Here is an 18618-nt window from a genome sequence, read left to right on the forward strand (position 1 = left end):
TTATGAATTTTTATAGTGCCTATCACAAAAACTGTTGTGAGTATGAACACCCATGCTAAGTTCCAGAAGTTTATAAAATAGAAGTACCCGAAGGAAAATTTTTAAAAGACATCCTATTCTTATCATAATCCAAATCAAAGCTCATAAAAAGGTTTTTAAGGGTTTTTTATATTGCTTTGGGGGAAGACAGTGGGAGGCAATGTGAGAAGTTAATTCTGCTATTAATGCTATACCTATTCTGAGGCATTTCCCAACTAGTGTGTCAAATTTTTAGTACCTGAAAAGTCCTTAAAGAGTCTTAAACAAAAGATTGCATATGTAAGCCCAACTGCTCTAACAATAAACTGCAGAATGAGATCGATTATTGGTCTCTATGGAAAAATTTAGAAAGAATTTACTTTCTTAGTTATAAAACATGTGAACTGAGAAGACAGGTTATTAATTTTTCATTATAATCTCTCAAGAGCAAATAAAGCAGGAGCATAGTAAAAAGAACCCAGGTCTCACATTTACCTACATTGCTGGGCTTAGTAATTGGGCATTATTGGCAACACTTAAGAAAGTAAAACCTGATAGTTTTCAGGGGTGGTCTCCCTGAAACATGGGCCTATGTTATTTAGCAAGCAGATTTTTGACAAGGTATAGCATCTAATTATAAGTATTTCTGAGACTCTGAAAAAAAGGAGGGGAAAGCAGGCAAATAGAGGACTGAGTTTTTACAAACTGGCGAATTTAGATAACCTACACACACAAAAAAAAAAAAACTTTATTTACAACAACCATTTCACATATATACTCTCAGAGAAGCCATAGCATTTGAGAAAGCTCAAGATTTATAATTAACAAAAAGAATTATTTCTGAAGAATCTTCTCCAAATGGAAGCAAAGCAGTAGAGTGGAAAGAGCACTCACTGGCTTTGGATTCAGGCAGACCTAGTTTCTCAATTTAAAGCTTGGAAAAGTGCCTTGAGGTCTGAATTTGTTCCTTTATCTCTACAAGTAGAAACAATAACTACCTTACAGTATTGCTTTGACAATTAAATGAATTAGTTCTCTAAGAGCCTGGTACCTATATATACTCAAGATAGTATTAGAGTAATAATAATCACCCAAATTCTACCTTATGAAATGGGTTTATTCTTGCTTTGGTGGGAGAGTTATGACTAATTCAGGTTAGAAACATCCCTTACTTTTCTCCACAGTTTCATTAAAAGAAAGATCTGAATTCCTATATCTTGCCTCACACAGTGACCATCATAAGGACTTGCAGTGACAACCACTGAGAATGTAACAATGCAAAATGAGTCACTTCCTACAGGACTCACATTCCCCTATTATAGTTGATTCTGCCCCTGGCCACCAACCATTGCATAAAATTGTCACAGATTATTTGAAAAGCCAAGTAAATGGTGAGCCCGTTGATTTTCCTTCTATCTTTCTGCTTTCTCTCATTCATCCCTTTTCCTCATTTCATATTTCTTCTACTAAACTCCTAATTGGTCCTAGTCAAGCAATGTCTTAAGCTCCTTCCCACCATTTTTTTAAACTTTCATATTCCAAAATGTGTCACAAAAATATAAATGTAGACAGAGAACCAAGTTTAGTAAATACTAACTATAAATGATCTATAAGGATAAATTTGAAAATTCTGCTAAGATACTTCCATATATATTATTAATAAAGAAAGAATTTAACTTTTGACTCTGAAACACCATGATATTACAAAGACTTTTATCACTACTCTTATCATATAATCAGACTGCTCACAGACTTGGGCTATGAAACGTCAAAGATTTTCATTTGACTTTTTTCCCCCAATCTAATTAACGAGGTTAAGGATAGAACTACAACAGTTGAAGGGCATGTGACAAGGTATTTTAAAGAGATAATTACAAGAAGTACATCTAAATCTATCTTTGATAATTAACGTCAGCTTTTAGTCTTAAAGAATTTAAGAATGCAATAAGATTAAACCAGAATTTAAATTTTTTTAAGTTTTCAGAATATTCATATTTTCCTCTAAAATAAGCATATTTAAATTTGCTGAACCAAAACTTAATATAAACATTTATACTAAACTTCCACATTCAAATATAATTTGCAAACTTAAATCCCTTTTCTAAAACCCAATGGAAAAAGAAAGTAAGTTTTGTTCTTTATCAAAGCTGACTGCAAATATACTAAGTTTTTAACCTCCTAACACACATTATCATTACCATTCTAATACATTTTCAGACAACTACAATTAAAATGCTAGTTTTGTTCCTTTACACACAGCTAACAGTAATCAAGTTCCAATTTTATAATGACATTTAAAAATACATTTCAACTTTAACTTCTTATGAAAAATCAACACACATTACCTTTTGGCAAGCTTTGCATAGTAATATCATTTTCTGAATTTTCATTAGAAGCATCTTCATGTACAGTTTCATCCAAAGGTTTTTCATCATCAGATTCAACATACTTTGTTACAACTGATGGTTTCCTATGAAAAGAATTAAGTTCATAGAATTATGGACATTTCTGAAAATTGGAATAAGAACCAAAGAACATATTTAAATTGAATGGTTGCTCTTAACCAGAGATACATATCAGACTCACCTACAGAAACACTATTTCTGTATCGTATTACTGAAAATTATATCTCAGTAGGTCTGGGGTAGGACCAGGGCATGTTCACTCTGAAAAAGCTACTGTGGGGGATCATGAAGGGATCTCCTAAGAATCACCACTTTAGAGATGTTAATATAAAGCAAGCTGTGTTTATTACGAGACATTCCCACTGGTAAGAAACAACGAATGTCCAGGGCATTGGCTGGCTCAGTCAATAGAACATCCGACTCTTAAATCCCCAGGTTGTGAGTTCAAGCCCCACACTGAGTGTGGAGCCTACTTAAAAATTTTAAAAAATGCCCAATAGAGTAAACTGCAAACTTCAAATAAAATCTATACTTCACAGTATATTATGCTTTTTAAGTATGATTAGAAGTCATTTCAGTGCTTATGTACAATTCATTTTGACATTTTAACAAAGAGAAGTATTTTTACCATGCAATGATCTCCTTATAACTTCCTCAAAAGTAAAATGGCTACCCCTCCTCAACATTCTGGACAATTTGACATAATCCTTAAAAACCCATATTGCCTCAGGAGGCATTCATTTCATTTTCCCCTCCGTCCGTTTTGTGAGAATATATATGATCTAAAAGAAGTGATCTACATATTGCAAGGGCCACTAAGGCACAATAAATCCTCCTTGGAAAATTCCAGTAAAATTCAATGTCAGAATGAATAAATAATTGTTGAAGTTAACTGATGAATATTAGAGGATTCATTATACTATACTGTCCAGTTTTTAATGTGTATGTTTGTATAAAATAGTTTACTTAGTTAGAACAAGGGTGTTTGAATTTTATAAAAGATTATTATTCTTAGAAAAAAAGAACCTGAAAATGTTTTCCCTTCAACATCAACCAACCTTTTTGATCGTGATGATCCTGATGATTTGGATTTTTCCGAAGAGCTAGCTCCCTAAATGTGAAAAATAAATTAAAAAAATTAATACAGCTCTCAAAGAAACATCCCTACAATTAACTATTTCCCTATACCAATATCTCTGATATAGTAATATAATGGGATATCACTTTTATGTCTAAAATATTTTTTAAAAGAAGCTTAAAAAAACAATTCTCATTTATTCTCAGGCTTCCTTGATTTAAGATTAATTTACTGTTTTTTTTTAATTTCCTGTTTTTTTAATTAAATTGTTACCATTGAATTTTGTGGTATAGGATAGGATGCACTGCTATATCAATATCTTGGTCCAAGGCAACAAATATAAAACAAAGGTATAGAAGTAATCTAATCCTAATGGATGTAGGGAGTTTTAAGGATCTAAAAACTGTCTTTTTCTCTATCCTAACATATAGTACAAAGTACCTTCTACACTTTGCTTTGAAATACTATGTTTAACTTCATTTTGCCAATATACTCAGTATATTTTTTGGATTAAAATTTCTACACTAGGTGGAAAGAATCACAAAACCATAGCATAGGCCTGGGTATCATAGGTGAAGAACACTAGAATGGATTCCTATAATGATGCTTAACATACTCTAAATATCCAGTTTTGAGAGATCTCAGAACCATGGAGTCATGCCCATAACAATCACCCTGGGCACCACTATAGCAATATAATTATGTTGAAACAGATATCTGTTAGCAAGCCTTCAATTGTCTGACTTTAGGTATATTGCTAAAGTGAACCACACAATAATAAAAACAATGAACACCTTCTAAAAAAAAAACGCCTACCCAAAATGAAGTGTCATAATGTTTTGACATAACAGTAAACTTAAACACATGCATGTATTAAAGAGAAGCAATCTGGGGTGCCTGGGTGGTACAGTCAGTTCAGTGTCCACGTCTTGGTTTTGGTTTCAGGTCATGATTTCAAGGTCATGAGACTGAGCCCAGAGTTGGGCTCCATGCTCAGCTTCTGCTCTCTCCCTCTCTCTGCTCCTCCCTGCTGCACTCACTTGCTCTCTTAAAACAATAAATAAATCTTTAAAAAAAATCTGATAACATACACTCTAGTTGGTTATTAGCAATAAATAAGTCTTTTAAATGTTTCACATGAATCTTACCTCTTCCTTGCTGTTTTCCATCATATCTGAGTTATTTCCAGAACCACCGACTTTTTCTTAAAAGAGAAGAAATAAAAAATAAAAAAATATATCTTTTCAAAACATTATCAAACAGAACAATAACTACAACTCCATGAATCCATTTTTCAGTCTATGAAGTACAACTACTCATAATACATTACTCACATTAAAATATTCTTAGAATTTTCTCCCTTGACACACTAACCCCCTTCTTTAAAAGTACTAAGTTGCTAAAAATAGTAGTTTTGTATCAAAATATCTCCTATTGTAATTTTCTAAGGTATTTTCTCTCAAAAGAAAATTTAGCCTAACAATCCAATCATAATATTAATAAATTTTATTCCCTTCACCTAAGACACTAGAAAGATAATAGCAAACTAAACATAAAGGAAGCAGAGGGAAAGAAATAATTAAGATTAGACCTAAATTTAATGAAACAGAATAGAAAAACAGAGAAAAATCACTGAAACTAAAAGTTCTTTAAAAAGATGAATTACATTGACAAAACTTAAGCTAGACTGACAAGAAAATAAACAGCGAAATTCAAATTCCTAGAATCAGAAATTTAAAAGGGGACTTTATTAGCTAAAGAAAAAAATGGATTATAAAGGAATACATGAAAAATTATATGCTAAAATATTAGATAACAAAATATGGACAAATTAATAAACACACTCTAACAAAACTGACTAAAGAATAAGTACACAGTGAGAATAGACCTATAACTGAAGAGACTGAATTAGTAATCAAAAAACTACCCACAAAGAAAAGCAAAAGACCAGATGGCTTCACCACTGAAATGTACCAAAATTCAAAAAAAAGAATTCTTCACAAACTCTTCTATTATAAAAAGGAGAGATATTCACCAATTAACATTTTTGAGACCAATATCATACCAAAACCAGTAAAGGAACCACAAACAGAGAAATCTAAAGAACTCAATCACAAATATGGACAGAGGAATCCTCAACAAAATACTAACAAACTTCAACAGAATAAAAGACAAGTCTTTATCCCCAACTGGGAGAAAATATCTACAAAAGACATATCTGATAAAGGACTATTATCTAAAAGATACAAAGAACTCAATAATAATAAACAACATGATTAGAAATGGGCAAAATACCTGAAAACATCTTACCAGAAATACACAGATAACATATGAGAAGATGCATGTCATGATGGAACTGGAAGTTAAAACAATCAGGTAACACTACACAATCAATGGACAAATGCAGAACAATGACAACACCAAATGTTGGTGAGGATGTGGACCAATAGAACTCTCACTCAACTGTTTTTGAAAATGGAAAATGGTACAACCACTTTGAAAGACATTTCAGCAGGTTCTTACAAAATTAACCATTCTCTTACCATATGATCCAGCAATCACATTCTTTGATATTTACACAAATAAGATGAAAACTTAATCCATTGAAAAGCCTGTACACAGATGCTTCTGAACACTTTAATTTAACATAAACACCTTTTTTATTTATATAAACGTTTTCGTAAGTACCTTTATTCATAACTGCCAAAATATGGAAACAACCACCGTATCTTCAGAAGGTGAATGGGATAAAGTAACCCTGGTACATCCAGACAATGTAGTATTATTCAATACTAAAAAAACATAAGCTATGAAGCAATGAAGAGAGATTGAGGAACCTTGAATACATATTACCAAGAACCCAATCTGAGAAAGGAAACCTATTATGACATTATTTTGGAAACGACAAAACTACATGAACACTAAAATCATCAGTGGTTGCCAGGAACTAAGGGGTCAGGAAGAATGGATACATCGAATTTTTACTGCAGTGAAACTATATGATAAAATAACGGAAGATCCGTATCATGATACATTTGTCAAAATCCTTAAAATGTATGACACCAACAGTGAAATCTAAGGCAAAATGTGGGTTCTGTGTGATAATGACTTCTCAGTGTACAGTCATCATTGGTAAAAAACATACAGCTGTGGTGCAACCTATGGAAGGTGGGAGATGCTATGCATGTGTGGGGAGGAAGATATAGGAAATCCTTGTACTTTTCATTCAACTTTTCTGAGAACCTAAACCGGTTTTTAAAAAACAAGTATATTTAAAAGACCCTTAACAAAAGGGACTGTCTTTCAAATCAAACAGAGAGGACACCACAAAAAAATCAAAAAACATTCACCCTAAACATTTTTATTAAATCTATTCTAGGGGATCCCTGGGTGGCGCAGCAGTTTGGCGCCTGCCTTTGGCCCAGAGCGTGATCCTGGAGACCCGGGATCGAATCCCACGTCAGGCTCCCGGTGCATGGAGCCTGCTTCTCCCTCTGCCTGTGTCTCTGACTCTCTCTCTCTCTCTCTGTCTCTCTCTCTCTCTGTGACTATCATAAATAAATAAAAATTTTAAAAAAATCTATTCTATTTTTATGTACTTACAAATAACCACAAAAATTGAAGTTAAAAAAACAATTCAATATACACTAGCATCAAAAAGAATAAAATATTTATGAATAAATTTTTAAAAAATGGAGAATGGAGAAGGAGAATGACAACTTGACATTTAATAGTGAAACGTGCAAATTCCAAAGATAAACAGACAATCCTGAAAGCAACAAGAGAAAAGACATTCATAACATATATGGGAAGAAATACCCGATTAACAGAAGACCTCTACACACAGACTGGCAGGCCAGAGAGGGCTGGCATGATATATTCAGGGTAATAAATGAGAAGAACATGAAGCCAGGAATACTTTATGCAGCAAGGCTGTCATTCACAATAGAAGGAGAAATAAAGAGATTCCAAGAAAAAAAAAAAGAAAAAAAAGAGATTCCAAGATAGGCAGAAACTAAAAGAATAAGTGACCACTAAACTGGCTCTGCAATAAAGATTAAGAGGGAACCTGTAAAAGAAAGAGTAAGTGCAAAGAAATAAATCCAAAAAAACAGATTGTATTATGTATTATGTATGTATTATGATGACACTAAATTCATATATTTCAATAGTTAATCTGAATGTAAATGGAAATATGATCCCATGAAAAGGTGCAGGGTATCAGAATGGATAAAAAAAGGAAAATCCATCTATCTGCTATCTACAAGACACTCATTTTAGACCCAGGGACACCTAGCCTGAAAATAAAAGGGCAGAGAATAATTTACCATTCAAATTGGTACTCAAAAGTGAGCTGGGGTAGCTCACTTTTTCATATCAGAAAAACTTAAGTTTATACGAAAGACTGTAGAAAGAGATGAAGAAAGACACTATATCATACTTAAAGGGAATATCCAACAAGAAGATCAAACAATCATGAAGATTTATACCCCTAATGTGGAAGCTGCCAAGTATATCAATTAATAAACAAAGTAAAGACATACTTAGATAATAATACACAAATAGTAGGAGACTTCAACGTGGCGCTTTCTACAAATCACAGAACTTCTAAGCACAACATCTCCAAAGAAACAAGAGCTTTAAATGATACACTGGACCACACTGGACCAGATGGATTTCACAGATATTTACAGAACTTTACATCCAAACTCAACTGAATATACATTCTTCTCAAGTGCACATGGAACATTCTCCAGAACAGACCACATACTGGGTCACAAATCAGATCTTAACCGATACCAAAAGTTTGGGATCGTCCCCTGCATATTTTCAGACCATAATGCTTTGAAACTAGAACGAAATCACAAGAAGAAATTTGGAAGGATTTCAAACACGTGAAGGTTAAGGACCATCCTGCTAAAGGATGAAAGGGTCAACCAGGAAATTAGAAAAGAATTAAAAAGATTCATAGAAACGAATGAGAATGAAGATACAACCATTCAAAATCTTTGGGATACAGCAAAAGCAGTCCTGAGGGGGAAATACATCGCAATACAAGCATCTATACCAAAAACTGGAAAGAACTCAAATACAAAAGCTAACATTACACCTAAAGGAGCTGGAGAAAAAAACAGCAAATAGATCCTACACCCAGCAGAAGAAGAGAATTAATAAAGATTCTAGCAGAACTCAATGAAATAGAGAACAGAAGAACTGTGGAACAGATTAAAAAAAAACAGTAGTTGGTTCTTTGAAAGAATTAATAAGAAAGATAAATCCTTAGTCAGCCTTATTAAAAAGAAAAAAGACACAAATTAATAAAATCATAAATGAAACAAGAGAGATAACAAACAATACCAAGGAAATGCAAACGATTTTTAAAACGTACTATGAGCAGCTATATGCCAACAAATTAGGCAATCTAGAAGAAATGGATGCACTTCCGGAAAAGCACAAATTACCAAAACTGGAACAAGAAAGAGAAAACTTGAACAAGAAAATAACCAGCGAGGAAATTAAAGCAGTCATCGAAAACCTCCCAAGACACAAAAGTCCAGGGTCAGATGGCTTCTCAGGGGAATTCTATCCAACGTTTAAGAAGAAATAATAGCTATTATAGTAAAGCTGTTCTGAAGGACAGAAAGGGACAGAATACTTCCCAACTCGTTTTATGAGGCCAGCATCACCTTGATTCCAAAACCAGACAAAGATCTGACCAAAAAGGAGAATTAGAGAACAATATCCCTGATGAACACAGATGCAAAAATTCTCAACAAGATACTAGCCAATAAGATAGAACACTACATGAAGAGGATTATTCATCATGACCAAGTGGACTTTATCCTCCAGATAAAACAATGGTTCAACACTCGTTAAATAATAAACGTGATAGATCACATCAACAGGAGACAAAACAAGAATCAAATGATCCTCTTAATAGATGCAGAGGAAGCATTTGACAAAAGACAGCATCCATTCCTGATCAAAACTCTTCAGAGTGTAGGGATAGAGGGAACTTTCCCCCACCATCTTAAAAGCCATCTGTGAAAAGCCCACAATAAATATCATTCTCAATAAGTAAAAACTGAGAGCCTTTCCTCTAAGATGAGGAACACGAAAGGGACGTCCCCTCTCAACACTACTATTCAACATAGTACTGGAAGTCCTAGCCTCAGCAAAAGAACTAAAAGAAACAAGAGGCATTCAAACGGGCAAAGAAGAAGTCAAACTCTCCTTCTTCACAGATGACAGGATACCGGACGTAGAAAACCACAAAGACTCCACCCCAAGATTGCTAGAATTTAAACAGCAATTCAACAGTGTGGCAGGATACAAAATCAATGCCCAGAAATCAGTGGCATTTCCATACACTAACAATGAGACTGAAGAAGAAGATATTAAATAATCAATCCCATTTACAATTGCACCCAAAACCATAAGGTACCTAGGAATAAACCTAACCAGAGGTAAAGGATCTATACCCTAAGAACTACAGAACACTCCAGAAAGAATTTGAGAAAAACACAAAGAGATGGAAAAATATTCCATGCTCATGCATTGGAAGAACTAATACTGTGAAAATGTCTACATTATCCAGGGCAATTTACACGTTCCATGCAATCCCTATCAAAGTATCGTGGACTTTCTTCACAGAGTTGGAACAAATTATCTTATCGTGGACTTTCTTCAGAGTTGGAACAAATTATCTTAAGATTTGTATGGAATCAGAAAAGACCCTGAATAGCCAGGGGAATATTGAAAAAGAAAACCAGAGCCGGGGGCATCACAATGCCAGATTTCAAGCTGTACTACAAACCTGTGATCATCAATACAGTATGGTACTGGCACAAAAACAGACATATAGATCAATGGAAAAGAATAGAGAACCCAGAAATGAGCTCTCAATTCTATTGTCAACTAATATTCGACAATGCAGGAAAGAATATCCACTGGAATAAAGGACAGTCTCTTCAATAAATGGTACTGGGAATATTGGACAGCCATACGCAGAAGAATAAAACTGGACATTCTCTTACACCATACACAAAAATAAAGTCAAAATGGATGAAAGATCTAAATGTGACACAAGAATCTCTCAAAAACCTAGAGGAGAACACAGAAAACACCCTTTTTGAACTTGGACACAGTAACTTCTTGCAAGATACATCTATGAAAGCAAATGAACTATTGGGACTTAAGATAAAAAGCTTCTACACAGCAAAAGAAACAGTCAACAAAACTAAAAGACAACCTAGAGAATGGGAGAAAATATTTGCAAATGATATATCAAATAAGGGGCAAGTATTCAAGATCTATAAAGAACATATCAAACTCAATACCCAAGAAACCAAAAATCCAATCATGAAATGGGCAGAAGACATGAACAGGAATTTCACTAAAGAAGACATACAAGTGGCCAACAAGCAGATGAGAAAATGCTCCACATCTCTTGCCGTCAGGGAAATACTAATCAAAACCACAATGAGATACCACCTCACACCAGTGAGAATGGCGAAAATTAACAAGACCAGGAAAAAACAAATGTTGGAGAGGATGTGGAGAAAGGGCAACTCTATTCCACTATTGGTGGGAACGGAGACTGGTGCAGCCACTGTGGAAAACTGTGTAGAGGTTCCCCAAAAAGGTAAAAATAGAGCTACTCTACAACCCAGCAATTTCACTACTGTGGATTTACCCCAAAAATAGACAGATGTAGTGAAACGTTGTGACACCTGCATCCCAATGTTCATAGCAGCAATGTCCACATAGCCAAACTGTAGAAATAACCACAATGTCCTTGACAAATGAATGGATAAAGAAGATGTGCTATATATATATATATACAATGGAATATTCCTCAGCCATTAGAAACGACGAATACCCACCATTTGCTTTGACATGGATGGAACTGGAGGGTATTATGCTGAGTGAAGACAATCAAATGGACAAGGACAATCATTATATGGTTTAACTCATGCAGAGAATATAAGAAATAGTGAAAGGAATTATAAGGGAAAGGAGGGAAAATAAGTGGGAAAAATTAGAGTGACAAAAGATGAAAGACTCCAAACTCTAGGAAAGGAACAAAGGGTAGTGAAAGGGGAGGCAGACATGGGGATGGGGTAACTAGGTGACAAGCACTGAGGAGGAGGGCACTTGATGGGATGGGCACTGGGTGTTATACTATATGTTGGCAAATCAAACCTCAATAAAAAAAATTTTTTAATTTAAAAAAAAAGGGAACATCCTCAACTATCTACAATATACTGACAGGTTAACATCATACAAAACGGCGAAAGAGTGAATGCTTTCCTCCGCAAGATCAGAAACAAGAAAGGAAATCTACTCTTGCCACTTCTTTTTTTTTCCCCACTCTTGCCACTTCTATTCAATATTGTAATGGAAATTCTAGCCAGACTAAGTAGTCAAGAGAAAGAAATCAAAGGTATCAAGAATGAAAAGAATGAAGTAAAACTATCTCTCTTTAGGGATGAAATTATCTAATATATATAGGAAATCTATGGAACCCACTAAATAACGATTAGAACTAGTAAAAGAGTAGAGAAAAATTGAAAAACACAAGAATATAAAAAAAAATCAATTTTATTTCTACTTACTTCTAAAGAATGACCTGAAAATAAAGAAAACAATCCAACATAACATTAAGATGGCAATACTCCCCAAATTCATCTACCAATACAATGCAATTCCCTTTGAGAATCACAGTTAACTTCTTTCTAGAAATTGACAAGCTCATTATAATATTTGTAAAGAATGAAACGGGAATAGCCAGAGCAGCCTTCAAAACAAAAAACAAAACAGGAAGATTCACATTTCATGATATCAAAACTCACTATAAAACAACTGTAATTATTACAACAAAACAAATGTAATTAATACAGTGTATTACTGGCAAAGGATAGACATACAGATCAGTCAAGAAAATTGAAAGTGTAGAAATAAAACCACGTTGTCTACAACTAACTGGTTTTCTTTTTTTTTCTCCCAACTGATTTTCAATAAACATGCCAAGAATATTCAGTGGGGAAATAGTCTTTTCAACAAGTAATGCTAATATAATTGTGTATCCATTTGCAAAAAGTGAACTTGGAGCCCTGCCACACACCACATATAAAAGTTAACTCCAAATGCATAAAAGACCTAAAGAGTTAAAACTATAAAACTCTTAGGATAAAATAAAGAGGGATGCCTGGGTTGCTCAGGGGTTGAGCATCTATCTTCAGCTCAGGGCATAATCCTGGGATGCAGGATGAGTCCCACATCGGGGTCCCTGCGGGAAGCCTGTTTCTCCCTCTGCTTGTGTGTCTGCCTTTGTGTGTCTCTGTGTGTGTGTGTGTGTGTGTCTCATGAATAAATAAATAAATAAATAATTTTAAAAAAAAGAAGAAGAAAATAAAGGGTAAATTGTTGTGAACTCAGATTTAGTAATGAATTCTGAAATATGACACCACAAATAAGCAATAAAATCAGATTACTTTATCAAAATTAAAACTTTTGTGCCTCAAAGGACACCATGAAGAAGATGAAAGACAACCAATAAAATGGAAGAAAATATTTCCAAATCATATATCTGACCCAAGTTCCCACTGACAGATGAATAACAAACTAAATATGCTATATACATACAATGGAATACTATTCAGCCTTAAAAAGGAAGGACGTTTTGATACATGCCACAAAACTGATGAACCTTGAAGGCATTATGCTAGGTAAAATAAGCCAGACACAAAAGGACAAAACTATTTTACACCTCCGACTTATAGGAGCATTCTGAACTGGTCAAGATTATACAGACATAATGTAGAATGGCAGTTGCCAGGGGCTGAGGAAAAGAGGATTGAAGTTAGTGCTTAATGAGTACAGAGTTTCATTTGAAGATAAAAAGTTCTAGAGAGATCAGGCAGGGCAAGATGGTGGAAGAATAGGGTCCCCAAGTCACCTGTCCCCATCAACTTACCTAGATAACTTTCAAATCATCCTGAAAGCCTAAAAATTCGGCCTGAGATTTAAAGAAAAAACAGCTGGAATGCTACAGTGAGATGAGTTCACGCTTCTATCAAGGTAGGAAGACAGAAAAAAATAAAGAAATAAAATAGCATCCAAGGGGGAGGGGCCCCCGCGAAGAGCCCGGCTAAGGCCGGGCAGCAAGTGCCCCCAGGACATTAAAGCCCAGTCCTGGAGAAGCAGAAACTTTACAAATCTTCCCAGATGGAAAGTCGCTCCCAGGGAACTCGAGCAGGATCCCAGGAGGGGCACTGATGCCCACAGGCTCCTAGGGTCACTAAGAGAGGAACTGCGCCCCGCGGGAGAGTGAGCCACACACCAGCCGAGCTCCCTAAAGGCTGGAGCACACGACTAGAGAGACCCCAGGAGCAGCTCGGGCAGAGGCTCAGGTGGAGGCTCTGCGCAGAACAAGAACTAAACCACAAGAAGAAGTTTGGAAGGATTTCAAACACGTGGAAGTTGAGGACCATCTTGCTAAGAGATGAAAGGGTCAGCCAGGAAATTAGAGAAGAATTAAAACGATACATGGAAACTACTGAGAATGAAGATACAACCGTTCAAAATCCTTGGGATACAGCAAAAGCAGTCCGGAGGGGAAAATACATTGCAATACAAACATCCATCTAAAAACTGGAAGAACTCAAATACAAAAGTTAATCTTGCACCTAAAGGAGCTGGAGAAAAAACAGCAAAAAGATTCTACACCTAGGGCAGCCCGGGTGGTGCAGGGGTTTACCGCCACCTGCAGCGTGGGGTGTGATCCTGGAGACCCAGGATCTAGTCCTGCGTCAGACTCCCTGCATGTAACCTGCTTCTCCCTCTGCCTGTGTATCTGCCTCCCTGGGTCTCTATGAATAAATAAATTTTTTAAAAAAAGATCCTACACCTAGCAGAAAAAGAGAATTAATAAAGATTCGAGCAGAACTCAATGAAATAGAGACCAGAAGAACTGTGGAACAGATAAACAAAACCAGGAGTTGGTTCCTTGAAAGAATTAATAAGATAGATAAAACATTAGCCAGCAGTATTAAAAAGAAAAGAGAAAAGACTCAAATTAATAAAATTGTGAGTGAGAAAGGAGAGGTCACCACCAATACCAAGGAAACACAAACGATTTTAAAACCTTATTATGAGCAGCGATATGCCAATAAATTAGGCAATCTAGAAGAAATGAATGCATTTCTGGAAAACCACAAACTACGAAAACTGGAACAGGAAGAAACAGAAAACCTGAACAGGCCAATAACCAGGGAGGAAATTGAAGCTGTCATCAAAAACCTCCCAAGACACAAAAGTCCAGGGCCAGATAGCTTCCCAGGGGAACTCTATCAAACATTTAAAGAAGAAACCATACCTATTCTACTAAAGCTGTTTGGAAAGATAGAAAGAGATGGAGTACTTCCAACTCTTTCTACGAGGCCAGCATCACCTTAATTTGAAAACCAGACAAAGACCCCAACAAAAAGGAGAATGATCGACCAATATCCCTGAGGAACACACATGCAAAAATTCTCAACAAGATACTAGCCAATAGGATCCAACAGTATATTAACAAGATTATACACCATGACCAAGTGGGATTTATTCCCGGTATGCAAAGCTGGTTCAACACTCGTAAAGAAATCAATGTCATTGATCGTATCAGCAAGAGAAAAAACAAGAACCATATGATCCTCTCAATACACGAGAAGAAAGCATTTGACAAAATACAGCACCCATTCCTGATCAAAACTCTTCAGAGTGTAGGGATAGAGGGAACACTCCTCAGCATGTTAAAAGCCATCTACAAAAAGCCCACAACAAATATCATTCTCAATGGGGAAACACTGGGAGCCCTTCCCCTAAGATCAGGAACATGACAGGGATCTGCTCTCTCACCACTGCTATTCAACATACTACTAGAGTCCTAACATCAGCAATCAGGCAACAAAAAGAAGTAAGGCATTCAAATTCGCAAAGATGACATCAAACTCTCCCTCTTCGCAGATGACATGACACTGTACAAAGAAAACCCCCAAAGGGGATCCTTGGGTGGCTCAGCGGTTTAGCGCCAGCCTTTGTCCTAGGGCATGATGCTGGAGTCCCGGGATCGACTCCCACGTCGGGCTCCCGGCATGGAGCCTGCTTCTCCCTCCTCCTGTGTCTCTGCCTGCCTCTCTCTCTCTCTCTGCCATAAATGAATGAATGAATGAATGAATACATAAATACATAAATAAATAAATAAATCTTTAAGAAAAAGAAAAAGAAAACCCCAAAGAATCCACCCCAAGATTTCTAGAACTCACACAGCAATTCAGCAGTGTGGCAGGATACAAAATCAATGCCCAAAAATCAGTGGCATTTCTATACACTAACAATGAGACTGAAGAAAGAGAAATGAAGGAGTCAGTCCCATTTACAATTGCACCCAAAAGCATAAGATACCTAGGAATAAACCTAACCAAAGGAGTAAAGCATCTATACCCTAAAAACTACAGAACATTTCTGAAAGAAATTGAGGAAGACACAAAAAGATGGAAAAATATTCCATGCTCATGGATTGGAAGAATGAATACTGTGAAAATGTCAATGCTACCCAAGGCAATTTACACATTTAATGCAATCCCTACCAAAATACCACGGGCTTTCTTCAGAGAGTTGGAACAAATGATCTTATGATTTGTGTGGAATCAGATAAGACGCTGAATAGCCAAGGGAATATTAAAAAAGAAAACCAGAGCTAGAGGCATCACAATGCCAGATTTCAGGTTGTACTACAAAGCTGTGGTCATCAAGACAGTGTGGTACTGGCACAAAAACAGACACATAGATCAATGGAACAAAATAGAGAACCCAGAAGTGGACCCTGAACTTTATGGTCAACTAATATTCGATAAAGGAGGAAAGACTATCCATTGGAAGACATACAATCTCTTCAATAAATGGTGCTCGGAAAATTGGACATCTACATGCAGAAGAATGAAACTTGACCATTCTCTTCCACCATACACAAAGATAAAACTCAAAATGGGTGAAAGATCTAAATGTGAGACAAGATTCCATCAAAATCCTAGAGGAGAACACAGGCAACACCCTTTTTGAACTTGGCCACAGTAACTTCTTGTAAGGTACATCCATAAAGGCAAGAGAAACAAAAGCAAAAATGAATTACTGCGACTTCATCAAGATAAGAAGCTTCTGCACAGCAAAAGAAACAGTCAACAAAACTAAAAGACAACCTACAGAGTGGGAGAAGATACTTGCAAATGACCTATCAGATAAAAGCCTCATATCCAAGATCTATAAAAAACTTATTAAACTCCACAGCAAAGAAACAAACAATCCAATCATGAAATGGGCAAAAGACATGAACAGATATCTCACAGAGGAAGACATAGACATGGCCAACAAGCACAGGAGAAGATGTTCCGCATCACTGGCCATCAGGGAAATACAAATCAAGACCCCAATGAGATACCACCTCACACCAGAGAATGAGAATGGTGAAAATTAACAAGACAGGAAACCACAAATGTTGGAGAGGATGCAGAGAAAAGGGAACCCTCTTACACTGTTGGTGGGAATGTGAACTGGTGCAGCCACTCTGGAAAATTGTGTGGAGGTTCCTCAAAGAGTTAAAAATAGACCTGCCCTACAACCCAGCAATTGCACTGCTGGGGATTTACCCCAAAGATACAGATGCAATGAAACGCCGGGACATCTGCACCCCGATGATTCTAGCAGCAATGTCCACAATAGCCAAACTGTGGAAGGAGCCTCGGTGTCCATCGAAAGATGAATGGATAAAGAAGATGTGGTTTATGTATACAATGGAATATTACTCAGCCATTAGAAATGACAAATACCCACCATTTGCTTCGACCTGGATGGAACTGGAGGGTATTATGCTGAGTGAGGTAAGTCAATCGGAGAAGGACAAACAGTGTATGTTCTCATTCATTTGAGGAATATAAATAATACTGAAAGGGAATATAAGGGAAGGGAGAAGAAATGTGTGGGAAATATCAGAAAGGGAGACAGAACATAAAGACTCCTAACTCTAGGAAACGAGGGGAGGAGGGCAGGGGGTGGGGTGAATGGGTGACGGGCACTGAAAGGGGCACTTGGTGGAATGAGCACTGGGTGTTATTCTGTATGTTGGCAAATTGAACACCAATAAAAAATAAATTTATTATTAAAAAAAGAAAGAAAACAAATTCCAAAAGTTCTTGCATTTAAAATACACATGCCCAATGGCTTGTGTCTACAGGCAGCTGGAAACCAAAATATTAGATCAAGTAGATCTGTTTTCTAAACAGGGGAGCCAAATTGCTTTCCCCAGTTGAAAGTAAGGGACTGGGGGCGGGGTTCTTCTGAGGTGATAAAAATGTTATACCATTAACTATGGTGATGGTTACACACATCTGTGAAATACAAAAACTACTTAATTGTATACTGTGAATGGGTGAATTTTATGCTATATAAATCATATTTCAATAACAGTGTTAAAAGTGTTATTAGTCATTAAGGAAATGCCAATTAAAACCACAAGATAGCACTATCAGAATATATTAAATTAAAAAGGAAATAGTGGTAATACCAAATGCTGGTGTAGATGCAGAGAAACTGCATCTCTCATACATTGCTTTGAGAATATAAAAGTAGTGTGTCCTCTCTAAAACTCACTTTACAGTTTACAAGTATCTTAAACAAGCTACCATCGTATGACCCACCAACAGCACTCCCAGGCATTTATCCTAGAGAAATGAAAATGTTCACGCAAATGTTCACAAGCAGTTGTATTTGTAATAGCTCAAATATGTTATCAGCCCAGACGTCCTTCAAAGAAACTGTGCTATATCCATACTGTGGAACACTACTACACTGCAATAAAAAGGAAATAACTACTGGTACATGAGGCAACTCAAGATGAATCTCTATAGAATTACGTGAAGTGAAAAAAAACAAATTCTAATATGTACATTCATATTACTCCATTTATGTAACATGTTTGAAATGATAAAACTTTAGAAATGGAGGACAGATTAGTGATTGCCAGGAATTAGGCCTGGGTAGGAGTCAGGCTAAGGAAGTGAGTATGATTATGAAAGG

At 36.0% G+C, this 18618-nt stretch overlaps 1 protein-coding gene across 5 annotated transcripts in view; it reads right to left on the bottom strand.

Moving 5' to 3' along the window:
- Nucleotides 1-18618, bottom strand: part of ATRX (ATRX chromatin remodeler) — a 336264-nt gene that overhangs the window by 224013 nt on the left and 93633 nt on the right. For all 5 annotated transcript variants that reach the window (XM_041740565.1, XM_041740564.1, XM_041740562.1 and 2 more), the window contains exons 3-5: nt 4650-4705; nt 3482-3534; nt 2364-2488 (exon numbers count right to left, since the gene is read on the bottom strand). In XM_041740565.1, coding sequence (XP_041596499.1) covers nt 2364-2488; nt 3482-3534; nt 4650-4705 — 234 coding nt within the window. The remainder of the gene's footprint in view (nt 1-2363; nt 2489-3481; nt 3535-4649; nt 4706-18618) is intronic.

This window comes from Vulpes lagopus, chromosome X (genome assembly GCF_018345385.1).
Source record: "Vulpes lagopus strain Blue_001 chromosome X, ASM1834538v1, whole genome shotgun sequence".
Taxonomy (NCBI): domain Eukaryota; kingdom Metazoa; phylum Chordata; class Mammalia; order Carnivora; family Canidae; genus Vulpes; species Vulpes lagopus.